The sequence below is a fragment of the Orbicella faveolata genome, unplaced genomic scaffold (genome assembly GCF_042242905.1).
Source record: "Orbicella faveolata isolate gen_17 unplaced genomic scaffold, um_ofav_v1 contig_13, whole genome shotgun sequence".
NCBI classification, from domain to species: Eukaryota; Metazoa; Cnidaria; class Anthozoa; order Scleractinia; family Merulinidae; genus Orbicella; species Orbicella faveolata.
Genome location: NW_028301540.1, coordinates 8,439,992 through 8,467,500, shown reverse-complemented (window position 1 = coordinate 8,467,500; position 27,509 = coordinate 8,439,992). Strand labels below are relative to the sequence as shown.

General features: G+C 38.3%; 4 protein-coding genes across 4 annotated transcripts in view; 2 read left to right on the top strand and 2 right to left on the bottom strand.

Moving 5' to 3' along the window:
- Positions 1-12,689, top strand: part of LOC149114858 (pituitary tumor-transforming gene 1 protein-interacting protein-like) — a 12,799-nt gene extending 110 nt beyond the window's left edge. Inside the window, exons 1-7 of the mRNA XM_089285760.1 lie at positions 1-58; positions 7,834-7,892; positions 8,798-8,900; positions 10,128-10,242; positions 10,569-10,634; positions 10,860-10,906; positions 11,197-12,689. The exon at positions 1-58 is cut by the window's left edge and continues 110 nt beyond it. Of these exons, the coding sequence (XP_089141886.1) occupies positions 1-58; positions 7,834-7,892; positions 8,798-8,900; positions 10,128-10,242; positions 10,569-10,634; positions 10,860-10,906; positions 11,197-11,273 (525 nt within the window). The 3' untranslated portion in view covers positions 11,274-12,689. The remainder of the gene's footprint in view (positions 59-7,833; positions 7,893-8,797; positions 8,901-10,127; positions 10,243-10,568; positions 10,635-10,859; positions 10,907-11,196) is intronic.
- An 885-nt stretch (positions 12,690-13,574) lies between these two features.
- Positions 13,575-19,008, top strand: LOC110052793 (protein SPMIP7-like). Its single transcript, XM_020758968.2, has 9 exons — positions 13,575-14,189; positions 14,654-14,724; positions 14,870-14,952; positions 15,254-15,392; positions 15,883-15,959; positions 16,241-16,282; positions 16,786-16,887; positions 17,206-17,313; positions 18,077-19,008. The coding sequence occupies exons 1-9, from the start codon at positions 13,760-13,762 to the stop codon at positions 18,183-18,185; spliced, it is 1,161 nt and encodes a 386-aa protein (XP_020614627.2). The 5' UTR covers positions 13,575-13,759; the 3' UTR covers positions 18,186-19,008.
- LOC110052780 (GPI alpha-1,2-mannosyltransferase 4-like) lies at positions 18,920-21,474 on the bottom strand. The gene is made up of 2 exons (XM_020758955.2): positions 19,941-21,474; positions 18,920-19,630 (listed from the first exon to the last, which is right to left on the bottom strand). The coding sequence occupies exons 1-2, from the start codon at positions 21,468-21,470 to the stop codon at positions 19,313-19,315; spliced, it is 1,848 nt and encodes a 615-aa protein (XP_020614614.2). The 5' UTR covers positions 21,471-21,474; the 3' UTR covers positions 18,920-19,312.
- A 1,401-nt stretch (positions 21,475-22,875) lies between these two features.
- LOC149114857 (uncharacterized) lies at positions 22,876-27,174 on the bottom strand. Its single transcript, XM_089285761.1, has 3 exons — positions 26,490-27,174; positions 24,797-24,928; positions 22,876-23,216 (listed from the first exon to the last, which is right to left on the bottom strand). Exons 1-3 carry the CDS (start codon positions 26,583-26,585, stop codon positions 22,971-22,973), a joined length of 474 nt encoding a protein of 157 aa, XP_089141887.1. The 5' UTR covers positions 26,586-27,174; the 3' UTR covers positions 22,876-22,970.
- Positions 27,175-27,509: the final 335 nt, after the last annotated feature.

Genomic DNA, 27,509 nt, shown 5'->3' with positions numbered 1-27,509 from the left:
CTATGTTTGATACAGCTGTGCCTTCTACAGGTTTCAGTGGGGAAAAGTCAGCCTGTTGGTGAGTTAGATTGAAGATAACATACGCTCAAATGTGTTGTATGTCTTCAAAGGAATTCAATATCAATTGATCACGAAGGTTCGATCTGTTCGCTTCGGTATAAGGCTTTTTTGTGACAAACGGACGGGTTTGGACACATAACAACTTAGATTTTGTAGCCTTAAATTACACCGTGTTGTTTGTGATGGTTTTGTACTAGGTGGAACGAACGGAACATGTCGCAAAGAAATCCCAAACGGATAATTTAAGCTTACATCAGTGCCACAGAGAAATCTCTTACGCAGTATCATGCGATCGTTGTTTAGTTTCGACGTCACACACACGCTTTCAATTTCGTTTCATCTGAGACCTTTCGCTGGCGAAGTTTTTCTGATAACCGTTGGCAAAATTTCGAATAACTTAACTTAACTATCCGTACGGTAAGCCAGTTTAATGACGATGTTTGGACTTAAAGAACACCTACTTGAAATATGTGTATATTGTACATGTACGTGATGATATTGTGGTGGCAGTTGCTCAATAGAGATACAGAAGTACAAATAAAGTCGTCTATAACCCGTGCAAGTTTATATAACAGTAACACGATTTTTGTTTAATTGTAATTTTTTAACCGATATAATTTGTGTGTACATGTACTGTATCTGTGAGAATGAACAGATCCGATGTGTCAGTTACTTATTATTTCTTGCCTTGACCAGTCTGATTGAGTCTCTAGTGACTTATCAACCGACGTATTGGTTGGATAACAAACATTGTCGCAAACTGAGTTGCCCAATGTATTCGTGTAAGCCATGGACAAGAGCCAGTGAGCATACACAGTGTTTCAGAAAAATGGTCTACTTTTTTTATTTGCATATTGTACACAACAAAAACTGTTTTTTCAGCCATCACTTGTAAGTTGGCATGTTGAGCCCATCTTGGTGCAACACCAGTGGTGTTACTTTCAGTTTTCATGGTGTGCTAAAAATAAAGAATGAACATACTCTACGAGAAGAGACTTGTTGTGTATGCCCATGATTCTCATAGCACCAAGGTAGTCAATGACAGTAAGCCTTACGCATGATTTACAAGGAGACCTGATTTGAGGGCAATACTTTAATCCTCAAATAGATCGAAGTGTTCATAGGTTTTTGAGGTCTGTTACAACAGCTTTCACTTATTACAAAGCATCCTCTCCATGTGACCCAAGACCTCAACATAAATCTTGCAGTTCATGCTTAAATAAACTTGGCTATTTATAATTAGTAAGGTTAGTTGACATGCCTTGCGTGTTCCCACAAGATACATTCAAAACTTGTGTATTTAAAACTTTTTAAAGTCAAGAGATAAATTTGAGAATCAAAACTTCAGTTACATGTAATCACTTGAAGAAAAAACAGTGAATATATTCATTTCCTGTAGGGCAACGTAAGGTAAGATTCCAAGCATTTTCATTGGCAGTTTGTAGGGTGGACCACCGAAACTTTTTACTATTTGTAAACTAACTGTCACAAAAATATTTAATAAAGAACAGTTCTACATTACTATAATTCTGGACTGAAAATTAAACCATGGGCAACACATATTACACTTAAGTTAAGTGCTCGCCAGTACAGATGCCAGTCGTGTCTCAATTGTGTTCAAACCATGTATTCAAGGTCCTCAAGGTACAGACATATGTACTGAACCATTCTTATCTGTCAGACTCATTTAAGAGACTACTTTTGGAATTCGTTGGCTTGCATCAAGGTCTACCATGTGTACATTCTGTCGAATCTGAGCAAAAATTGAAAAAACTTAAGTTTATGATCACAACAATATGGTTCAAGCGAAAGCAAAAGAGGTTGAATCCTGACATATATTTACAGCCAATGGTATATCAGAAAACTATAGTTGAACTCGGCTCTAGGGTTCAGACACTGTTTGACTGCAAACAGATGATTTTTGACAACCAAAACGTATATTTTGCAACAAAAAGAATAATAATTGTTTTGCCATTATCATACACTGGATATACAGTCAAACCACTCCACAACGGCTACTTTGCGGAGGGAGGAAAGTGGCCATTGTACATGTAGAAAGGTGGCTTATATAGGGAGGTAGAGGTGTAACTTAGCATATAAACTGTATGTAACAACAATAAAATTGCATCAATAAAACAGAAACTAAACAGAAACAGAGACCAATGACGTGTGGTATGGATCAAGTTTGGTGACCTTTTACAAAAAAATAATGGGGTTTTGTGTACAATGTTTATCAGTCATTGATTAACTGGCTGTTGTTGCGAGGTTATCTGGCAGTTGGGATGCATTTTAGAGGCCGATGCCGTTGTGGAGAGGTTTCTGTTGTAGAGAGGTAAAATATAAGAGTGAATGTACCCATGGACTTTCCCCCGAAACCAAAAAAATTTGGCAGTTATGGAGAGGTGACTATAAGTGGAGGTTCGACTGTATATAGACATGTTTGAAACTATAAATGGGTTGATAAAACAGGATAGGGAAGATCATTTCAGTAGCACTTAATTGCTTTTTGGACCTTAATTTAGAATGGCATATGGTTTTCCAGAAGGACATAATATCAGGGCTCGAAATTGCGACTCACTGGTCGCCAATGCAACCAAAAATTGAGCACTGGCGACTGAATTTTCAGAACTGGTCGCCAGCTGGCGACTCGCGATTTGTACGATAAGTAAAGATGACCACAACACAACGTTTGTTTTTAAATCTTTAGATAGGGAAATTATTCGGATCTGGTAGCTAGTAGACAATTCACCTTTCCGTCCCCACTGAAATAATGTCTGAATATTACAAGAAAATCGTAAAAATTACTTCGACACGTTGAAACTGCGTTGGGAAAAATTAACGCCCGGGCGGAGTGTGGGGGTATTCAGCGGGCATGCTTTTAGGTAAAAAATATGTTGTGTAAGCGTCACGGAATATTTAAGTACCGTTCACACATATCTTTAAAGATAATTACTTTATTTAGGTGTCATCAATTGTCATCAAATAATGCTTAAAACTTTCAAAAGTGTGTAGTCGCTCAATGTTGCACACCTGGTATCATTTTTACCTCTGTTTGCGAATTTATAATACTCAATTCTTTTTCCCCTCTTCTGTACATAAGTTACAATTACACCATTGCGCGCGTAACGTCCGGCAAAAGCTCATTACAATTGAATGGTAGCATTCCGAGTTCTGCATTGATATAAAGTGGATGGACGTGGCCTTTTTCCGAGGCATACTGAAGTACGTTGTTCCATCACTGTGGCAGCTGACTAAGGTTTAATTGATTTAAGGGGGTATGGTACCCTAAAATATGGCGATGTTCATGAAAAATTCAATTTCTTGGAAATACAAGACTTAAGACCCTTGAGGACTTGTCAAAAACATTTTGAAATGATCTTGCCGAATATCCTTCCAGATGAGTGTGAAATTTAAGGAAAGTACACAGTGTTATAAGTTTTTTCACGTGGCAACGGCCATAGCAACAACTGTTTACTATAAGAACATGACCAAAAATATAGATTATTTTTAACTTATATGAATGAAACTATTTAGAAAAAACTTTTAAGACATGCACAACTCGATTGGTATAATTATTTGTGAAAAGCTTTTCCTCGAATTGCCATCACAGGCTCATTCACTTCCCTTATGACAAGGAATATTTCCCACAACTGCAGTAACTTTTTACAAAATAGAACAACCATTGCACCCCCCCCCCCCCCCACTATTTGTGGCTCGTTAAATGCTTAATACTTCGTGTAAGAAACTTAAAGTGCATTTTTCTCAAAAGTTTACTTTTGTACCGACTGACTTCGCGCCAACATTTCTACTTTCCAAGGTTTTTAAGTAGAATTTCTGAAACTTGGACTCATCAAAGACCAATAGTGTCGTGATGATATAAACCAAAAAAATCATAACATTTTAAGGTCTGTCACGTGACATGAGATGATTTGACCACTGGGTGTGGTAAAAAATAAGGTTATTTCCAAATAAAGCTGTAAAAAGCACTGAAAATAAGAGTTAACTGTCAAAACTTAGGTTCATATCACAGAACAAAACAGAAACTTACATGATATGCTTATTTGACAGTCAATTCTTGTTTTGTAAAAGAGCAGGAAGTGTTGGCGTCAATACTATAAAACACTCTTCAAAAGGCTGTGGCTGGTTTCCATAGCAACCATTTTGAGTAAAACTCTAGAAATTTAATTTCTCTTCTTGAGTGCAATAGCACACAATTGATCTTTCTTCACCTTATTTAAACAAACTTTTTGGTCCATATTGAGGGTACCATACCACCTTAATGGCAAAGAAAAAAAAAGAGTATTTTCTTAGTTTCACTTTTAGGTTTACTGACATGGAATCAATATAATGTTATGCCGTGTTCAAAACAACCGGTAAGAGGCTCAAGAATTTACAAATGGAATTAAGACTGGTTTAAAAACAAAAATCTTGTCTAAGACAAATAATCTGGGGCTAGTTTATAATGCAATCAACTATAAAAATGGTTGTCAATGAGGGCAAAAGAAGAATGGTTGTGAGAGGACTTTGGAATAACTGACACCGAGGCAGTTCGCATGGAAATATTGGGCGCACCCGTCGCAGCCCACCCAGTCTTCTCCGTCATCATCTCGGCAAATCTTGCATAAATTCGCATTCCTCCTGCAAGTAAGATTCCTTACTATGGCGATCTGACAGAACAAAGCAGCTTGAATTCGAAGACATATACTCTTCAAGAAATTCTTTAAGATCACCCTCGAAAAAACCAAAGACATAGCCATTTTCCTTTCTATAATCATGCAAATGCAGACGGAGATATTCCTCGTCCACTTTGTCCGCCATATTTACATTTTACGCGGGAAAAGTATGTCTTGTTACGTATGTGAAAGTGAAATGTCCTTTAATTTTACGGGATCACTTACACAACGTATTTTTACATATAAGTGTGTCCGCTGAATACCCCCACACTCCGCCCGGGTGTTAATTTTTCCCAACTGCGTTTACCAAGCGCCATATTGTTTCAGCGGCCTCTTCCAAAACTGGGATCGCGGGCACACTGCAACACCGTGCGCTTTTCAGTTGACGTGAGAACAATGGCGGCAGATGTGATCAGTTGTGTAGGACCCTAGACCAAGCACAGTGTTGTTTATCAGCGGCGAAAGGCGACGAAAATAAAGAACTGCATTTTGAAGAAATACGAAAGGACCTGTGTTTGTGTCATTACGAAAACCACGGACGTAAAAGTTTTTGTGCTTCGCTCCATTTGAAATAACTTAGAAGAAAACCATCACCTGCTAACCGGAAACATCAGGGAACTTAAGCACGCACGTTTTTGAGACGCGGACGGTAACCGGAAGTGAGCTTTTTCCCTTTAAACTTGTCCTCACACAACCATATTCACATTGCTAAGTATCTTTTCTTCATTAGAGATGAGTAGTATAAAAATCTGGGGGACAATACAGTCCAAGCATGCGAAATCTTCTCTTCCGGTTGCTGTCCGCGTCTCAAAAACGCGCGTGCTTAAGCTCCCTATAATCTGAGAACAACGGTATCTTTATAACAGTTTATAAGTCCTACTTGTGCTGTTTTCAAAAGTTTTAGCTCTTCATTTGTGACTTTCTTACATGCAAAGTAACGTACAAAATCATGGTAGTGTTCTCATGTGAGTTATATATAAAATAAGTTGGCGACCAAAATTTACGATCTGGCGACCAAATTTTTCCCGTTAGTCGCCAGCTGGCTCCCGAATGAAAAAGTTAATTTCGAGCCCTGAATATGTGAGAAAGTAACCGTTGTTGATCATCAACAGAGAGAAATGTAGTCGTGACTAAACCAGAATTTTTGATTGCCAAGGATTATTGTTAGTTTCATTGGGGACCGTATCGGTCACAATTTCGAGTCCTGGGATGGCTTTTAAAATACTATGCCTGTGTTAAGCCTGCAGCCTTGTAAAAGGAAAGGGCGAAATTGGCCCTTTTTTGTTTTTCTGGGGACCATCTCTGATTGCAATGCAGGATTCTTGCAATGGCGCGGTCTGGCAGAAACACTGCATACTCAATTTCAGCTAAATCTCAGCTTACATGTACATACTAGCTGTAAAATACTGTTATGGACTTGAAAAAGTTTAAGGTCATTCCACTGAAATAGAACCTGCACTGAGATTTTTGTGAAACTTTACCTATTGATTGTTTATATTATAGAACTTAAATTTTGAAATAAAAATGAGGGGTCCCCGTGTTCATTTAGGAGCAATAGCACCATGTTTGTACCCAATAAATCCTTATAATAGCACCATGATTGTAGTCACGATTGCTTGTTAAATTCACGTTTCCAACGATTGTTTTTTTGTTCTACACTGAGAAGTGGTCCATATTTATTTTACACAGAGAAGTTTTTTACTCAATTCAAAACAGCAGGAAAAAATGATAGGTCACCATACTCGTTTGCGAGAAGATGACAATTTACCTCTATGGCGAGGTCCAGCCGTAAAGAAAAAGCTGCCATTTTTTAATGCGCACACACTAATCAAGCGTGAAATTTTGTGCTGTAGGGATGCGCAATGCAATACTGGGGAATGACCTTAAGCCAAAGGTATATGCCATGTGTACATACAGGTACATGTACGTGTACATAGTATCAATATTCATAATGTGCAGATTTGATGGTCGGCACTCCGAGGTAAAAATAATTACAGCCTAGATTTGAAAGGCTTTTCAAAATAAAAAAAAAAAGAATGACATCTTCTCTTAAGTTTTGAAATATCTTTTTTTTTGTTTTAGAGATCTAATAATTATATATTTACAGTTTTGTATTATGCAAATGAGGAAAGTGATGGTGTCATAAATTGTTCCACTAAAATCTAAAACACCCAATCAAAAATATTGGAACAGTATTCTTTAAACTTGGCACCAGAAAAGTACATGACAAAAGAAACAAAATGAGACCTACGTGTATTATGTCGTTACCATGCCAACAGTTTTATCGTTGGTCCTGCTAAAACACGAAGGCGTGCTATATAAGGAAGTCTTCCCTGGGAAGAACAAGGCTCATTTGTCAATCACTGTTGACGTGCGCAGGTCAAATTCAAAATGGCAAGCGATTTGAATAAGCGAAAGGTAGGCTGTAAGTGAATTAAAGTGTCTTTGCTGTCTTAGTACTTGCCATAAAATTAAAATATCTTTAACTAGCAACAAGTAGTACTTCACAGATTACTATTTTATTGGACGAATCTTTCATCCAGGAGCTTACCGGTTGGCTTGGTTCAATTTGACCGCAAGAACCAAAGTTTTTTGTACGAAGCAAGGAGATATTGTACTCCAGACAAAAAAAAACGTACAGAAAAGTAATTACATGTATGATGATATTTTGTGACTGTTTCTGGTTAAGTTTTATCGCTTTTGATGATTGTAACAAGTACTAAGTGTTTGTTGTTGTTCTCTCCATTGTCTGCCATCTTGATTTTTTGGGTGAATTCAAAATTAGGGGAGAAGCTTAAAATACAGTATGCCCTAATTTGTAGCGTGCCTTCGTGTTTAAATTAAGACTGAAAATTCCCAGTTATTGTATTAACCAAGAATCATCCACTCACAACAATGTAATGTGTAGAGTTAAGACAGTGTGGGCACCATGTGTGTTCCAAGCAGGACATTGTCCCACTTAAAAGGGCTGTGATTGGGAATATTTGGTTTTTGACAGGAAAAGACTGGAGCCAAGACAGTTGCCATAACAATGGCACAACAGGTCTCATTACGTTAATTATCTAACTAAAAAGATAAACTATATGTTTTGCATCCACAGAGGATAAATGCAACAAGCACACTAACAAGACCTGTAAAGATTGTGTTAATGAGGATGGGGTAAGTATGCTTTAAGTTACAGTAGAAGTGTACCCTAATTTTCTCTACATTGTATACTTTTTTGGTGGACGTTTTGATGAAAGCTCTCACTTAACAATTTAAGTTCATTGCTTGGCTAATTTTTGGGGAGAAAAAAAGATACATATTTGTAGATTGAGCTTAAATCTTGTTTACGCTCCAATGTTGAGAACTTTTTTGATGTAAAATTCATATTGGATTCTCGAACTTGTTAATAGCACAAAACAAGGCAGGGATGTTCAGTCCTGTATGTATGTATTTTAATTTTATGGAAAGTGCTGGCTCAGGTTCCATAGATATTAGAGACCTTAAGCAATGATGACGGTGACCCAAGGACAATTTTAACTTAGAACTTTAAATCTGTTCAGCGCACCTATTGGTCTCAGCACTTGCTCAAGCGAAATTTGTAACAGCGACATTCAATTTCTAATGAAAAATATGGAAAATTAGCTTCCTCTATTCACATTCTCCAAAATACACAGAACTTAGCCATTTCAAATTGTCGTGCAGAGGATGGCAAAAAAATGTACATTCGTCAAAGATTTATAACTTTGCTTGTGGGTAGCAATTGTTCCACTCATTAAACTTTCTGTTTGGTGACATGAACTCTTGCTGCCATTGCCGTCATGGTTTGCTTAAACTGTCTATAATTTCATCTTTCTTCTTTTATTATTGAGGCAAAAAAGTGAACATCTCTGGAATAAAGGAGCAGGCAGGGTTTCATTTCAGATTAAAATGTTCCCCAAGTTGTACACATATTTTGGTAACGTCGTAATCAAAAGCGGCACATAAAAAAATATGCACATTGCTTGTGCATCATATGTTTGCTTAATTAATCTAGGTAATATTGAATGTTGTAATAAATTGTTTTGATTTCTTGTTCACAGTGTGCGTTTTGTGAAAAGGACAAAAAATGTATGACCTTTAGTGAGAGTGACATATTTCATAAAAGTTGCGAGGGTCAGGACTGGAAATATAAACAGTGTATTGGTAAGTTTGCTACGTGTATTTGTTACTCAATTTGTTGAATGATGTAGTACAAACATAATGTTATACAAATGCATACAAATGTACCTACGTTGCTTTCCAATTCCATTTACTATCCAGTTATGTTATGACACTGTAGCCTATATATTAAATGATAGGAGTGTAACGATTCATATTCCTTGCGATTCGATTCAATTTTGATTATTGCCTTTCGATTATGATTATTTCAATTAGATTATGTAAAATATTAATGTTTTTTAATTCTTACAACATGATACACAATGTAAGTAACCTACAACCCGAAACCCTCGATTTTAGGATACAATGAGCATGTCACACATAGTTTGCCTTACTTGGAAATTCTCAAGGGGTGTTAGAAGGGCAACCTTAATACCACGCAACACAAAATGGCGCACGAACTGCAAACGTCTTTACTTGTCAATCAAAAACGCACATTTTAAAGAGTTCTGGATTCTGATTTCACAATATAATAACTCACTGAGGGCACTCTGAGAAAGGTATGCAAAAAATCGAATCAAAATCAAAACGTGGAATCAAAGAATCGTGAATTGAACCGAACGGTCATAATCGCGATTAATCAAGAATTCAATTAATCGTTACACCACTATTAAATGACGTATGACCTACGAATAAAAAAAAACAACTCAGTTCTACATGTATCAGTGGTATCAAAATTGCCCCGTTTACAGATGATCTAAGTGGCTCACAGCCATTTTGATTTATTCCAGGCCAGAGGGCTGTGGGGTGTTGACTTTGCTTGGGTGCATTTGCTCTGTGTTTATAGGGCAAGGCAATCTGATAAGGACTGTAATATTAAAAGTAGGTTCAATAGTTGTTTGACAATAATTTCTCAAATTATATAAATTAATAATTCATCAGGTTTAAACAAAAGAAATCATGACCTGACAATGTTTGGATTTCTGATCTTAATTAGCATATTAGCATATTTTAATCTGTTTTCTCTTTAGTTTCTCTCTGTAGTTTCAATAGAGAATATTTATATCACACACTCAAGACAGTGTAAAATACTCTTGACTGCTACGTGCCATATTTTCACATCTCTTCTAGGTGTTTGGAAATGTATCAAGCATGGTCTTTTCAGTTCTGAGCAGGACTGCTTGACATGTAACATTTTTAACACACCAGCCTACTGAGACTGGTATTTATGAAAGGAATGGTAAATTTTTTGCTTTGTGATTTGATTTGCAGTCTCTGGCAAAGTTCTTCTCATTGCCTTACCTGTGACTGGTGTTGTGTTGCTCATAGCATTAGGATGTTGTATCTACTGCTGCTGTTGTCGCAAGAAGAGAGGGAGTGGGAGAGGGTATGAGAATGTTATCAATGTTATTTCTTCATCAGGAATGTACATGTAGTTAAGAAAAAAGCTGAGATCGCTTATTAACAAACCTAGCCAGCTTTTGGGGCTTTTGTACCATAAAAGTTATGCCAATTTTTTCCCCCTTTTTTGTAGTCAAATCTTAGCCGGTGATAAGCTCTCCTTCAGCAACTGAATTAGCTGGCAGCTGGCTTTTATAGATCTATACACCTCTGCTTAATGATCACACTGAATTTTGTGTGTTGGTTCAGTTGTGTCACTGTTTGGAGCTTCTGCTGTTGTAAACTATTTAATATATGTGTGGATCTCTTTAGGCCAAGCAAAGAAGAGGCCAAATGGCGTCGTCAGCGGGAGGAGATAGAAATCAAGCATAATGAAAGGTAAGCGGAGTATCTGGATCGTGGAGAATAACTTACAGTTCTTGTTTCCACAAACTTTCATTGATACACACCACCATGCTAGCACCATGCCAACCCCCCTCCCCTCCCCTCCCCAAACAGAAATCCCCTTTGTTCTTTTTTAAACAAACATTGATATAAGAGGTTCTGATGTACAATTTTTATTTGTAAAAATTGTAATGATTATTGCTCCTTTTCTGTTTGCAGACGTGAAGAGAGACAGAAGAAGCATGATGAAATCCGAAAGAAATATGGTAACTGCATTTTCATTTTACAGTGCCACAAGAAAATTAAACATTTGTTTCAGTAGACTTGAGTAGTCCTCTTCACTTGGGTTTTGAATGTGGCACACATGTTTCATACTCCGAGCTCAACTTGTGAGCAATTCTATTCTTTAATGTCATGGCCAGTGAGTCGGTCCCCGCGTCAGGAACAGCCAAAATTACTCTTTTGCTCCCCAGTTTGACTAAGAGAAGGGCTAAACACAGAGACGCATTATTCATTAACTGAAAGCGGTTTTCCTTTCTTTCTTTCTTTTTTTCAGGTCTGTATAGAAAGGACGCTGACGATGAGACTGAGGATGGTCGCTATCACCGATTTGACAATGCAGCTGTGGCATAAGGACTGCTCAACTCGATTCACTTTTGTAAAATAGTATTTTTGAGGAACTTTTTTTCCCTGGGTACATGCGTAAATTTCTTATATGTAAGCGAATTAGACTGATCCAATGGCCCTTTTTCCGAGTTGCTTTATTTGCCTTAGTTTCAAAACAAGAACTGGTAGTCACTCAAATTGTCAAGTTGCAATTCGTGTCAAACTGCAGGGTTGCTTTTAGTTTAGCCTTCGTTTAGTTGTGGTACAAGTGCTGTACGAGGGCACTGTGTAAACTACAATATGGAGGCATATAAATCGGCGTAAACTAGTTCTCAGCGCTCGATAAGCAAACTTCCCAACAAATTTAACTTGCAAAAACTTTCCATGAAAACAAAAACGGCCGGGACTCGTTTTTAAACGAAGGTAAAAGGAAACAACTGTATTTGTGTTTCCTTAGGTATCGACATGAACATGTGGGTACTCATAAAATGCTTTATTGATTCTGAATTCTGTAGTTGGTAAATTAGAATGTTTTTTCCCGTGATTTATTTAACAATAATAAGGTCTTTTTATATAATTTTTGTTGCTCGTCATTTCGAATCATTTTCAGTGGTGGTATTTTACGGTAGATCGAAGGGATATTTTTAAAGGAAATTTAAACGCTTACTTTAGTATAAAATACACTCCATAGATAAGTTCCACTATTGGATACCGCACAGACGGCACGGGAAAAAGTTCAAATTTTATAGGATCTTGCTAATTCATCCTTCACTTTGCGAACAAGAAGAAATCTGGCGCGAGTCGCTTGTGGAACGGTCAATGTTAAATGTTTAATGTGCACTGAGCAGCACCGCTACATAGTAAAGGAAACAAATAGGCTTACAAATCCTAAATGACGAAAGGCAGACCAGTTGGCCTTTTACAAGCATGACGAAGGAGTTGAAATACTAGGGAGGGTCTACCGAGAAACAACTCCAGCTTAGTGGTGAGAGCGGGACTTGAACCCGCGATTTCAGCACCCTAACCCACTCGGTCCCACAAGTGATCCCGAGATGAGACTCGCCCCAGGTTACTTCTCATTTGTTAAGTGGTGAATGGATCGAAACTAAGTAAAAACCTCGTATTTCATTTGTAATGGTGTATGTTATTACTTGACCGAAATCATACGCACTTTGTTCCGGATAATAATTTTCAACATAATTCAAATGAGTTTGTTTTAACTACTGGGCTGATTTGCTAATATTTCACTGGTTATTTAAGTTGGTTGTTACAGCAATACCTAATGACTTTTAATTATGATTCATTATTTTCTAATGATGTAACTGTAAGATGCTTTTTTGATGACAAGAGCCTTTGATGTACGAATTGTTTTAAAGATGTGCGACGTTTGCAGAATACCTGCAAAATGCATGAATGGAAAATAAACGTGATTCGGTCAATCAACCTTGCAACTTGAGCTCGATCCCAAAGGACACGCCTTTTGTACCCTTTAGTCTTTCAATAGTGGGTATATCCCTTTGCGAGACCCCCCCCCCCCCCCCCCCTTAAGTAGGTTCGACAACGAGAAGAAGTTAAGGGGGACATGGGGGCACTTGCAAGGGTTGCTGTGGAAGAGGTTCAGAAGAAATGGCCGATTACATAACTGGTAATAACCACACAAACTGTACACACGATTCTCAACTCATTCTCGTTATTCCCTCGTTAACCCGTTATTCCCTAGATAAAAAGATCTATTGTAAGTTGAAATTAGCTGAGACATCCAAATCTACCGCAACTACCGGCAGTGGCATACTTCATCCCTGATCCACAGCACGTGACACCCTTTTTTTTCGGAATTGTGCAGCCCAGTCCAAAAGAAAGAGAGTTTTTGCCTAACATTTCCACAGTTTTTGGTTAAAGAAAGATACAACCTTCTAGCCTGCAGAACAGGCGTAATTTTTTTGCGTATTCAAAAATTACGCCTGTTCTGCAGGCTAACAACCTTCAGTCCGCTTGCAGTTTTAGTCAGAAAAATGTCCATTTTCACTTCCTTCTGCTCGTCAGAATGAACTAAGAATATACAACGCATGAAAAACGCCTATTTTTAAACGATACCGTAGACACCAAGCAGGGGGTCAGATAAGGCCCTAAATCAATTTTCCCCATGGAATGTCTCGATCGGTTGAACCTTTGCATGTAATTGCAGTGAAAAGACGCATTTCGAACCCCTTAAAGTTTCAAAATGATAATAAAAAAAGAAACTTAAAGAAATAAACAACTAAAGTGACCGGGAAAAAAGGGGGGGGGGGGGGGGGGGAAGGGGCGGAAATCACCACTAATCCCGCAAGGCTGAGCCCGCGATATCACCTTCCTTAGCAACCGCATGTTGACGACCAGCGATCGCGTTCCAGAACAGTATCATTACGAATTACGATTCTTCATCAATATCATAAACTTTCAGTGATATTCTTTACAACAATCAACTGGTAGATATGTATCACAAGGGCTAAAGAGACTTGTTTGCTTTTGACAAGATGGCAACGGCTGTTAACGCATCCCTTCCAAAACCGCCATTCGGCACATTTCGTCTTCACCTATCCGAAGACCCCATCGCTTTGGAACAACGATTTCGTCGCCAGCAAGCATCTGGGAAGTTTCCGGCCACGTTCACCACTTACGACATACCGTCGTTTCAAGAAAAAGATGAAGCGTTCTTTCGTAGATTTGCCGAAAGGGGAGAACGCCGAGCGGAGGCTCCGAGGCGAAGCGACACTCCGGTCGTAGACCCAACAAGTGGTTTCACCTCGGTCGGCGCTGATGCCGAAGACGGAAATTACAAACAAATAGAACCTCTTGTGAACAAAGATCATCGTCCACAGTCAGCTATACCGTATGGTAGACCAATTGTTTCACCCATTCCGGACTTAAGGGCTCAAAACGCGCCATGGGAGACAAAAAATATAGGTAAGTTAATAACCCATATATCTCGTTGAAGCTTTGTGCGTGCTCTGCGATCACGGGCATTTTTCTGATTTTAGTGCAATTAGAGCTTGCTTGTAGAGAGAAAGAGTGATAAATGGCGCTAATTAGTGCAATGATCTCGTTATTCACCTTTAATTTGTTATTCTAAGGAGGTAGGGAAAGTACCTTCCGTGTAGAAAGAACAGAAGATCGAGTCATAGCTAACTATGATCGAGTTTACAACTTTTTGTGGTCGCGTTACTGATGCGTGACGAAAGAATGCTGCATATTGTCACGCTGTCTTCAGTTTCTTCCTCGATTTATCAGTCTTTTCTATGATTAAGCAAAACTTTAATTGAATCAGGACTACACTACCTTTATGTAAACTATATGTAATTGTATTTTTAAAAAAAATCATTGGATTTATTTTAATTATAAAGTTATTTATTTAATATTTATTTTTGCAGAACTGGAGCAACTTTTGCAAAACCCAAGTCAATTTCCTGGATCCAAAGAAGCAAAGGAACTTTCACAAAAGGTTTGCTGTACTTTAAAATATATATTTTTTGTTAATTATTTTTATTATTAATGAGGTTTAATTTTTAACCTTACATGTACATCTGGGTCCTGCATATGCAAATAAAGTTGTTGTCAACTGCCATATATTTCGTAAATCCCATTAGGTTCCAACCAGTGAACTGTTGAAGGACAAAGAATGGAGAGATGCAGTGGCAACTAGAGCATTCTATACATCAGAAACACAAAAGTATGCATTTAGAATAGTTTTGTTTATTTATCACAGTTACATGTATATATTAAATGTAAATTCAAGCACATACTGTACTATATATATATATATATATATATATATATATATATATATATATATATATATATATATATATATATGTTGATCATATCACTCTAGTCCAGAAGATTCTCATGGTTTGAATCCCTCTCTTGCCATCTGCTGGAAATTCCATGTAGTTTCAGAGACTTTTTGAACTATTTAAAAGTCACATATCATTTACATATAATTTTTTTTAATGTTCACTTTATTAATTAAGGTTATACAGTGGAGTTGATTGGAGCTCAAGAATTCCACCCTCTGTGCCGCCACCAAGCACCACGGTTGAGCCTCAACCTGATATGGTGTCTTACAGATTTGCTACCAAAAGATATGCTCCCAGACCTGAACTTTGGCAGGTATTTAAAATAAAAGTGCTAAACAGCTAGAAAAAAAGTTCTTTCCAAGTTTGTAACCCATTAATGATGGAAACAATTTTTGGCATATTTCAACAGAATTTTGTTTTCTCTCCCATACTCCCACTGACCTTCCTCTTTTGTCAGCCAATCTTTTCTCTTTTATCACAAAAATTATTGTGGGATTAGACTTGCAAAATTATTTTGCCAATCCTTTATTCCCAGACAAACATGGTTCTCCAGAAACCATCCATAGTCCCCCCACAGAGGGTTTCTTTTTTTTTTTTTGCATGTCTTTTATCTCCCACCCTCTGGAAATTCTTGCTAAAAGTTAAATAGTCTTTGAGGCCCATCACCACACACTTAACAATTTAATTTAATTTAATATTATTCATGCATGACTGACATGTGAATTGTACAGCACTCAGTCAAAGTGTGATAAATTAAGAATTAAATTTTTTAAATAAAATTATAATTAATTATTTTTGAACAGCAAATGGGCAGTAGACCACATAGCTGGGATTTTGTTCAGTCACGGAATGGAAATCATGTTCATGGACCCATTGATTTGTAAGTTACTTAAATGTTTTTGTTATTTTATAACCTCAGAAATAGCCCAGTCTGATTATTACTGACTGAAATGTTCAATTTACACAACCATCTTATTAGTAAGTCAAAAAGAGCTTGACTCTGATTAACTAGTATAGATGGGTAATAATGTTATGTACAACCTGTAGTTAAAAGAATATCTTAAAGTGCTAGTTATTCTAAGGAGAGATGCATGTACATGTAACTTTTCACATGAGAATTAAGCAGTAATAATTATTGTTGATTTATCTGAATTTGTACAGCTGCAGTCCAAGCAAAAAGACAGGACACATACCAGGATACAGGTTTGTTGGATTATAGTGACTAAAATGTCTGGGCTCAGTTGCTTCTTGTGTGAGGTTCTTATGATGCCTACTAATTGAGTGTCTTCAAATGACGTCACAGGAGCCATATTGGCATCCCCAAAAAATTGCACAGTGGCCATGTTGGTGTCCCAAACTCATCAAGTGGTAGTTCAACTGTTTCCTTACTGTGTATGTGCTAAACGCTTCTATTGCTCCAATAAATCTCTGTAGCTGCTGGCCATGCAAGTAAAAATGCTCTAAATGTATAATTTATTCACACCCCTCGGCCTGAACATTCCATACACCCCACTCCTCCTGTGCCCTGCCTTTTACCGAAAATGTTCTATGATGCACTCATGTGTTTACAAGACGCTTTGAAACGTTATGGAAACAATCATGTGGAAGGAATCATTTTATTTGACTGTTTTCATTTCAAGATGTGCCGTGCATGGTGTGTACAACTTTATAATTTTTTTAAAAAATGTGTTGTCTGATCTCTCTAGTGGGCATGCTCCTGGCTTTGGAGACAGAGACCACCCAAGAAAAACATTTACTCCAATTGCTGTTGTGCGGACTTCACAGCCTAGATATACAGACACGGCAAAGTATGTTCAGTGCTTGAATGTGCACGCCTGTAAAAGAAATCTGAGTGGCCTTTTACTTCTAGGAATCTTTGATGAAAACTTAATGCTAGATGTCCAAATCTTAGAAACTGATAATTTATCAAACAGGTCCAAGTTAGTGTAGCAATTATTTCTCAGTGTGTTGCATACAACAGACAAGTCAGACATGTAAACTAGTTTCAGAAGTTGCAGCAGTTGGCAATTAAATCTCGTTGTGTAGACTGTGTAGGATTCTATTCAGCTAACTTGTATCTATTTGCAGAGTCGCCTGCTATATTTATTATTATTGTATATTTTTAGGCGTGGTAATATTCCCGGATACGCTGGCTGTGTGTTGTTCTCAGCTCATCATCCTAGCCACAGTAAAGAGCCACAGCCTAAAGCATGTACAACTGCTAGAATACACAGGTATTGTTAAATGGGATTCACATTTGTTCAAGGATTGAAAATTCATAATATTTGACTAGAAAAAGTCACTGAAAAAAAGAAAGATAAAATTGAATACATAATGTTTTCTAATTACTAAGTAATTAGAAAACTTTATGTATTCAATTTTATCTTTCTTTTTTTCAGTGAATTTTTGTAGCAGTTCTGAATTGGCATCAGAGACTATTTGGTACACGATTCACCTACTGTGACCATATGGTTCACTTAGGTTCGACACTGTTAAATTTGGTTGTGCATTGCAAAATAACATTTGTTAACACATACATGAGATGTTTGGCAGGTATAAAAAGAAAGTATGGTTCTTGTGTAAGGTTGTCAGATCATTTTGAGGATGATGTACAAGGAAATTGGTCAAAGTAAATCTTTTCTCTAGTGATTCAGGCATTCCAAAACAAGCGTACAACTTTTTTTTCAACAGAAAGTATAATTATGCTTTGTTCTGGGTGTTTATTTTGTTTTCAATCATCTCTTCCTTGTGATTGGTGATTGCGATACCAAGGAGGTGCTTCAGATTGAAGGTCTAAGGGAAAATCTTACTTTGTTTGCAATACAGGAACTACAGTAGTTTGTAATTATTCTGATTCAGGAGTGATACCCTCTGTCTATTTTCTTGTGCTTGTGTAGCTACAATTATTGTAGCAATACAGCCAAATTAAGGTACTAATAAATCCAAAATCCTTCAACCCAATTTTTTATTTTAAATTTTCTTGGTTATTTCTTGCAGAGAACTCAAAGTGCCAACAAAAGTTCAGCTATCCCCATTCAGACATAAAGGACCAATGTCAAAGATGGTGACCCTTACTCGCCCCTTTAATCCCTTTAACAAAGTTTAGACACTTCACTTTGTGTGTACCTTCAATGTTGTGAGCTGCATGTACATGTAGCTAGAGGATTAGTGTGGCCTACTGCTGCAAGTTGAGTGGGATTTTTGTAGAAAAGTCTATTTTGTCTGAGCATGATCACTCTGTGCTGCAAGCAGTGAGATGGCTATCGAGCAAGGCACTTCTTTTGGGTATTTTTAGCAATGAATTTGTTTAGCTTTTTTTAATTCAAATGGGTAAAAATTAATATTCAGCTTGTTAGTAAACATTTTAAAGATTTTCACAAAAAAAAAGAAATGCAGATATTTTTCTCGAGTTGTAATTTTGTTTTTCTTTGTCATTTTGTTATTTTTGTTTTATTACAGACTAGAATTTTTCACACACTAAATTCAGAATAACTTCTTCTTAGTCTCCTTTATGCCCTTATATAGTATTATTCTCATCAGTCATGTCACAGCAGTTGCAGTGTTACAAGACGATATTCATTGAGTTTTGTGGGACTGAAGTTTCAGTTCTTTTCCACTGATACATCGATTTATTGAGCTGACAAGTTGCAAACTATAGAAAAGTAACATTTATGTATCTTTTCTTGCATTCATCCTCTGTTTTCATCATGCAACACCCTTTTTTAGTGAATATACTTGTCATGTGTGCTTGACAAGACTAGACCATGGTTACAAAGGAAGCTAAATACAAAATAAGAGTGTCTCAGGTGAAGTAATGTTTGTAAATTTGAACTCTGTAAATAGTGCAAACAGTGTTTACAAAATATTTATTAATTTATTGTCTTTGGGTATTAAACACCCTGTACTGTTCTAATAAACTTGTCAATTTGTCAAGTTGTTTCTGCTTACATGTATGTACTGGGTTCTCAGTACAATTTTTCACAGATCGCCAATAAAGCTGCACAGGGCATATTCACAGTGATGGAGAACCTTTGAGAATTATTCTGTATTTTAATAAACAAGTGTAAATTCTATTCCTGGGTGGCCACTCTCAGAAAGGTTCAAATATTGTAACCAAATCTTACCACTGGTATGAATTATTGTTAGACAAGTGATAATTACAAAGATTATTCATACAAGTACTGTAATGGGATTTGCTTACAGCAGAAGTTATATGCTTCTGGGTACAGTTGGTTAAGTATTAGTATGGACATATTGGTAAAGATTCAGGGCAAGTTCAGATTTAATCCAGCTACTGACATTCTCCCAGGTAGGCCATTTGGTGTCTTTGGTTACCTCAGTCTCTTTTCTACAGTGTTCATGGTGAGATGCTGGATCTTGGTATCTACCCCCATGACGACTGCTTGTGCATGTAACAGTTTTCTTTTGGTCCGAGCTAAAAAGACTGCTCAAGTCAGGGGGGTCTTCCATGCTAAGGTGAGGCTGAAATTGTTTCAAGATTTTAAAAGTTGGATGATGAAATTCCACTGTGGAAGGACAAATCAGAAAAACCTGTTTAAACAAAAAGAAATGAAAACTGTGTGTTGGAAACAAACAAAAACAAGTGAAACTAATGTAATATAAGGGGTGTCAGCTCGCATTGATAAATAGAGCTGGAACTTTTGCCCAACAGCACAAGCTCTAATTGGCTAGTTTGAGGTCACATGGTATTTCACAATAAAACTGTTTCTTGCCAAAAGTTTCTGAGCAGGCAACAATGCAAAAGCTATGACCTCAAAAGTAACTTTTAACCATGAAAGGAAATAGTTAGTACATTTAACTTGCATTAGGACCTTAAAAAAACTCTGTGCCAATTTCTTACCTCACTTTTTGTTCCATGGGTTTCAAGCTCCTCATTGCTCAGCCTTGATATCATTTCCAAATGTTTCTTTAATGCATCTTCTGAGCTTCCTTTCAAGTCATACAATACTAAGTTGTGATGAAATCCTCCTTCATTGTCATGCCCACGCATGGGCCATGCTAGAAGATGTTGTGGTGGCATATAGGTGTGATAAAAAGTCACATGGTATGTTGTGTTAAGGGTTTGACTCTTTGCATTGTAAAGGTACTGCTGAAGATGTGCTATGCAAGGGTACACACCCCCCTGATGCAGTATTCCAAACAAGGCACATCCAAGTATGTTCCATAGACACCAGGATAACAGTCTCAGGGGGGTGAAAGATGGTCTAAATAAACTTTGAGAAAAAAGGATGACAAGTTGTGCGAGAACTGGACTAATGAACCTTGGTTCTTGATGTGGTATAAATGACAACAGTACAACAGGAACTAAACAACTGCACAGAAGCATATTCCATATAAGATATGCCTTGTAATCATCACTGCCGTTGACCTTTTCCTTTCCTCTGCTTAGCAATATTCTTGCACAGTCTACAAATTTCCTCTTTATCACAGCATGAACAATGAAAGCATATAAAGCTAATGCCAAAGGCCCACACAAGAGTGGCATGTTAATTAAAAAGTGAGTCATCCTCGGATGGAGCCCATGTTCTTTCAGTGAACTTGCATCCAGGTTGTACAAAATGAAGTTTACTGGAGTAACAACAAATTGTCTTTTCTGCAAATAACCAAAGTAGTGAGAGTCTGCAATGATGAGAACAAACATTGTCAGAATGCTGCCGACTCCCAGACAAGTGCAGTATCTAAAAATATGTGTAATGAATTTTATACTCCTCTTATCAGATGTCCACTTCAAAGCACAAATATCCAGTAACAAACAAGCCAAGGGGACACTAGCAAAAGCCACAAAGGTTGGGCGGATCCAAATCCCTGTACCTATAATGACACCCATTGAAAAGTAACGCAGACGGTCCTTTTTCGTGCGTAATGTGTTGCCGTTTGATATAGCAGATACTACCAACTGGAGTAGCAAGGCGAATAAGATGGCCTCGGCGGTATTGGAAAAAGTACGCGTGAAGAAAACCAGCGTGACGAAAGATGTTCCAAGAAGACAGAGCGATGGTGCTGGGTCGATACGAAGGTGACGGCAAATTTTATAAACTGACAGATCGATGATCAGCGAAGCAGCAGAAATGAAAAGTCTTGGAGCTACAGTGAGAGTTCTTGATGTGATAGCTCCTTCACCAAGGACCTTTTTCAAGGTGTACAATGGAAATCCAGCGAAAACATACGGGAAGGTCACCGTACGTACGGGAAAAGCCTCGTTGAATTCCCATGTCCTTATGTGTTTAAATCCAAATATATCACCGGCAGTGATTTCTGTGGCCTGAAAAAACTCATCTGGGTGAATATAGCCTGTTTGTGGCAGGCAAACCCAAATGAAACGGAAGAGAACTGCAATCAACCACGCACAACCAAGAAATCGAGCCGCCATATTGGATGATCTATACCAGAAGTCTTTGCGGTGTTGAATAAAAAGGCCGCTGACCATCTTCTCAGTCTCTTGCAGTAAAGGACTGCAAAGGAACATTTTCTTCTCCCTCGTTCATCAGTTTTACTATTTGTTTGCTTTCGTTTTTGTTTGTTTTCTTTTTTTAAAAAAAGAATGGCTCCTCGTCTCCTTTATTGATGCAGATTTCCGATTTGCGTCAATCACGCCTGCATGCTATGCTGGTTGTTGAGATCGAACGGGCGACACAAATCTTTTATTTATTTTCTTTTTCTTCTCTTCACAAAAGAAATCATTCTGCTTAAGCCCCGGGCCGGGGTACTCTTTACAACGCCCTGTAAGGGGATGCTCAGCCAAAAAGGGGTATCTTTCTTAGGCTTCAGGTATATAAAAGGGTAAGGCTTTCACAAGTTGAGGCATATGGAAAGGTAGGGAAATCTGTCCTTTGGGTAGAACGTGAACGGGAATTGAATATATGAAACCAGGAGCCCGAAACGTCTTTTTCGGTTGACATCTCTTGTGGTGATGTTTCATGTTCTCCCATAGTGTCGCTCATTAACTTCATTCCAAGGGTTTAGAAAAGGGATGCAGTATTCTTAAGAAGGTACGTGAAAGAAGTACCTTTTTTTAAATAAAAGGTATACGAAAGGAATACCTTTTCTGTCAAAGTGGTATACTAAAGGGTATGGGGTTGGGCCTCGGGGCGGAGTCTCTCCATGGAGAACTTTGTAACCCTATCATTTGTCTATTTAACCTGCGAACAGGCTCCAGTGTTTGAGTTTCGCACTTAAGCACTTCGCTTTGGCGCGCTAGGCCGTTTATGAACGTCGCGCGTTGCGGAACGAAACAAAGTTGAGGGATGGAGGCTTAGAAAGACTCGCCGACACGATTCGCGCGCCGGCTCGTCTCGGGTGTCTCTCTCGTGGCTTCGCCGCTCGAGTCTCCAGCCCAAAGTCTATTACACCGTAAATACTCTTTTTAGGCTCAAAATTTTTCGTGGCCAAAAAAAGAAGTCTGGCCCATGACCTTCCAGATAGTAGCCTGCAAGCAGGCTCTCGTACAGTGCGGCATAAGCAAAGGCCAAGCTGCGCACCCGTTTCTTGCGGCTACGCCTTTGCTCGTTCCGCATCGCCTGGGAGCCTGCTCGCGGGCTCACACACTGGTTGGACGCTATGAGCTGTAGTAGACTTTTGGTGAGCAAGGTCGATCAGTAAACAAAGTTATGTGGCATACGGCCAGCTAACTGCAAGGCTCAGTAATGCCGTGAAAGGGATTAATGTAATCATAATTTTTATTTATCAATAATCGAGGTCGAGGGTTAAAGAAGTGTAACGTTGTTTTTCAACCACGCCCAGCCCTTCACATGTAACGAAGTGTCTCACACAAAATACGAAATTACAAGATGTTGTTTTATTTTGCATTAATAATAGTACACCTCCATAAAGAGCCAAAGCTTGCTTTCCACGGCTGTCCTCGGATTTGCTTTTACTTGGAACATTCCCCATTTGTTTGACAAGTGTATCCACGAGGACAGCAATGCTTTCCATCACTGCAGCAGATAGCATTCTTCACAGGACAACAGCCATAGCGTTGATCTTGGCCTTCACCTTGTTGATAATCTTGACCAAGGCGTTTACAACAGGTGAAATCATCCGGGCACTCTGATTTGCCATCCATACAATAATTTGCACGTTTTGACAGTTTTGCATTCTTGCCGCTGCCAGACCCATGCTGTGAATGACGTGAGAAGTATTAGGAAGGGGAGGAGGTAGAACCAATCAGAAAAGAGAGTTTTGTTTCCAATATGATCATGTACATCGAATTTATATTTTTTATTTTATCCCACGTCGTATATACATAATGCAATTTTTGCTTTTTCCGTGGGCGAATCCGGGATATTTCAATGGGGCAGGGGAGGGAGATGGGGGAGCTGGTATCTTGGGGTTGCAGAATCGAATTTAGTTTATGGCTGAGTATTTTATCTCACGCCGTATTTGCATAATACAATTTATACTTTTTCCATGGGGATCCAGGATTTTTCAAGGAGGGGGGGGAGTGGCTGGTATCTTGGGGTTGCAGAAACAATGGCGCATGCCTCTAAAATGTGGCAAATTGATAACTGGAACCTAAATGAAAACTGCTACACCGGAAATACTACCAATGCCACAAAGTAGAGATCAGGGTGACGTACATGTATCTGTCCAGAGTGTTTGCCTTAATGTCTGCCATAATATTCACATTTTTTTTTTATTTTGTTGCTCCTGCAAAGAGTGACTGTAGGTACCGAATCCATCCCTCCTCCCTAATCCCGCCCCTGTATAATCTCACTTGTAGCGTCAGCTTGGTTTTTTTTATGTAATGTAATGCAGTGTGGATAAAGTTTCACATATAATCCTCAGGTTTTTCTCTCGGTAAACAATAAACCTCGGACTTGTAGGGAGATTTACTCTGCGAGGCTGTAACTTTCAGTAGCTGTTCATTCATTTCTCGCAAAGATTTCGACATATTTCAACTGTCTTTCCACGTCGTTTGACATTGCCATAGCAACTGCATTTTGACATGCAGGTAAACCGAAACGTTTGACTGGGTTCTGTATAATTATTTTCCAGTTTTCTCAAGTAACATTGCATACCCAGTGCCTTTTGTCCCTTTTACATTGTAGTATCAATTTTGATCAGTTCCCGTCAATTCACGTTATTTCTGACTTTCTGAGGAAATAGTGAGATCCAAGATGGCAGCAGGCTGGGGAAGTGTGCTCCATCTACCCCACGCACCCCACCCACTACTGTCCCTCCTTGATTTACGATGGTGGGGCTGCATTTGAGTTTGTTTGTACGGTTGAAGAAACAAAAGTACAAAATACAACTATTTCTTCATCACGTTTAGACTGCCGTAGATCATAATTATAACAACGAACAAAATTTAACAAAAATGACTACAACAACGACCAACGGACTCCTTACAAGGGGACTGAGGAATGTATCAAAATTTTCTAATCACAACTCACGGACGTAAACATTTGAACCGGCAGAAGTAATTTATTTGCTTCTTGAACTTAAGAGCTCGCACGTTACGGAAATATTAGGAGAATGAAGATCTAGGGATTAACGAAAGTGGGGAGGAGAAATGGCATGGGGAGCAATCCACCACGGTGAAGGGAGCCTCCCAATAGGGTCGTATTTTTGTTGTTGGACCTCGTTGGGGAGCCCCCAATTTTTACGTTTATTGAGTTACCCCCACTCCCCTCCCTCTCTTTCCAGATATAAATAGTGCAAGGCCAGACCCTATACACAGAGAAATCGTGGACAAACTTTGCTTGTTATAAGTGCAGCCCTGATCGCCCTCTGATGTACTGTCTTGCCCTTCTTAGGGTTTCCTGTAGCGCAAGAGAGCACCATGAAGACACACAATAGTGCTGAAAGCAGACCCACGTACCACTTCATCTGAAAAGAGAAATCTTCAAGTTAGATGAGAACTGTACGAAGTCATCTTCCCGGTTCCAGGAGGGAGAACAAGAGTCTCATGTAAAAGCGTACAAGTAAATTGGGCTCGAGGACTTTGGTATCACTATAAGTTAGAGTGTTCGATTCAGGACGAAATGCTTATGTTTCTACTTGCTAAAGTATCATTTAGGCTTGCACGCGAATTGAGGACTAATCTAATCGTCAGTGCAACGTGTTGTTGATTGGCTTGGATTGATGAAAGGTTCTTTATCATAAAGTCGTTATAGTCTTTACTGCTGTTAATCGACTGGTGTCATTCAGGTGGCTCGAGTCGGGCCAAAACTGTTCTCCTCTTTTGGGGCCTGATGAAAAATTGAAACGTTTACTCGACTGGCTTGGCATGAGAATTCTCTAGGAATATAGTCAGCTACACATTGCTCTTCTTTGCTTTGACTGCTTCTAGTGTGAAAATATGTGTATGCCCGTTTGTATCCTTCCTTCCGCCACGCATTTAAAAAAGCCATAAAAAAGAAAAAAAAGAAAAAAGAAATCCTTTAGCTTCAAGTACTTTCTTTTAATGAAAAATTTATGATAACCGAGCACTACTCGTTCTATGCTGACTAGCGACAATTTAGTTTCACTAACTTTTTTTCACAATTTTCAGGTGAATGGGAAACACTTCAGAACCTTTCTGTCTCAATGAGTGCGCCCTGGGCTCTAATTTATAATTTTACGTCCCCTTTGTAAGTCTTTGATTAGAATTGAACCTCATTAACTTTTAAACAATTTTGTTTTCCTTCTTGAAAAACTACTCAAGTCACATTCTAGTGCCTTTTCTTTGTTCACAGTTACTACAAACAGCTTTTCGTGATAAAATACGTCCAATCTCCTATCCAGAAAATATCTAATGTAAAACCTTTTTGAGATATTCTCATTTTTTGGAAAAAAATTATCCTTCTGATAATACTGGCTAACTATAATTTAACAGTAAGGGTAAAAAAATGCAGTGAAAACTTCAACCGTAGAACGCACCCTGAACAACACAATCAGAATAACAAGTGAGCCAAAATAAAGCCTCCCTCTATGTTGACTTGTTCATTGCGCGACAAGATACACCTTCGTACAAAAAAGCGCGGTGTGATTATCAACTCTGTTAATTTATTTGTTTGCCAAACATCTTAATGGGTGCTGTGTACAGAACATCAAAGCGCGTTGGTGTTGTGTTCTTTAGCCAAAGAAAACAAAAGAAACAAAATTGCCAACACAACCCCGGAACAGCTAAAGTAAGCCCTCCGAAGATGAAAACTGACAAAAATAAAACAGATTATGTCAGACATTTTTTCACTTTATAACTCACTGACAACTACGCAGTTTCTGAAAAAAGAAAAAAACTTCCTATACAACATGTATGTGTTTTGTACGTATAGAAAGACAAATACTTCTAAAACAAACTGTCTGTAACGTATGAAGTTTTCTACAAAAAGAATAACTCAGTTTATCACATAAAATTATGTCATAATTATGTCATATTGCGATCATGTAGGGAATTCATGCTACTCACCTCAGATCTTTGTAAAGGAAATTTCTCACACTTGTGCTTGCTGTCCGATAGATGGGGTCTTTTATGAAAAGTGAGACGGTGACGTTGCTTTGACATCGTTAACTTACAGGAAAACCGGCTGCCAAGTGTGCCAACTACCTGTTCGTTTGTTTTATCATGTAACGCCTTATTCTGGCAGCTACCTGAAGTTATAAGTAGTTAATATTTACGAAAACAATATTGACTTGTCCGGCTATCAATATGTATCAATGGACATCCTAAATCAACAATAAAATAAATTCATTGACATCAATACCATGGCTTTTAAGGAATAGTTGAAGAAAGTCGTTGAACGCAATGATAAAATTAGATTTAAGTAAGGTAGCTAGCTAGTAGAAATGATTTTCAAACAAAGTTGCGGGTGCACGGTGATGTAAAAATTGTTTGTTTTGAACGCTTTTTAAAGCAAGAACCAGTGTTAACGTGGCAGATCTTAAGATCGGAAAAGTTGAAAAAATCCCGTGGCATTGATGTGGGGCTTATTCAGTGAATAAACATTATACTTACACTTTCGAAATAGCCTCGAGTTGTCAGTATCATTGCGATTTGATAATACATAATTATATGTTAGTTCCACGTCACTCAGTAAATCTGGTTTATTCAATGATACAGGGTGCGTTCCTTTGGGGTGATCCGTGGGATGGTGCATCAAAGGAACCGACGAATCCACTCTAGTCACGGATTCTTCGGTTCCTTTGATGCACCATGATCAGAGTGATCTTGGATCACTGATCCTGATCCAGATCATCCCAAAGGAACGCACCCAGAGATACACCTTTCCACCAGAGGAAAAAGGCCCTTTGATTCACTGCTTGCCCTTGAAGGGTACAATCTTACAAGGACAACGGTTACCATTGAACGAACAGTCGTGTGGCTCCAAGGGATCTGGGTCGAATACTAAGCGGAACGTGTTTCTCGCTGGGTCCAGCTCTAATCGTGGCAACTCTTGCGAAGCACAAAATATAGCAGGAACAAGTCCTT

Coding starts and splice junctions, on each gene's coding strand:
- LOC149114857 (XM_089285761.1), bottom strand. CDS start 26,585: ATGTCAAAGCAACGTCACCGTCTCACTTTTCATAAAAGACCCCATCTA. Junction 24,929..26,489: donor TTCCTTTACAAAGATCTGAG/GTGAGTAGCATG, acceptor TTCTCTTTTCAG/ATGAAGTGGTACGTGGGTCT. Junction 23,217..24,796: donor CTGCACTTATAACAAGCAAA/GTTTGTCCACGA, acceptor CGTCATTCACAG/CATGGGTCTGGCAGCGGCAA.
- LOC110052780 (XM_020758955.2), bottom strand. CDS start 21,470: ATGGCGGCTCGATTTCTTGGTTGTGCGTGGTTGATTGCAGTTCTCTTC. Junction 19,631..19,940: donor CCCATGGAACAAAAAGTGAG/GTAAGAAATTGG, acceptor TTGTTTAAACAG/GTTTTTCTGATTTGTCCTTC.
- LOC110052793 (XM_020758968.2), top strand. CDS start 13,760: ATGGCAACGGCTGTTAACGCATCCCTTCCAAAACCGCCATTCGGCACA. Junction 14,725..14,869: donor CAAAGGAACTTTCACAAAAG/GTTTGCTGTACT, acceptor AAATCCCATTAG/GTTCCAACCAGTGAACTGTT. Junction 17,314..18,076: donor ACAACTGCTAGAATACACAG/GTATTGTTAAAT, acceptor TATTTCTTGCAG/AGAACTCAAAGTGCCAACAA.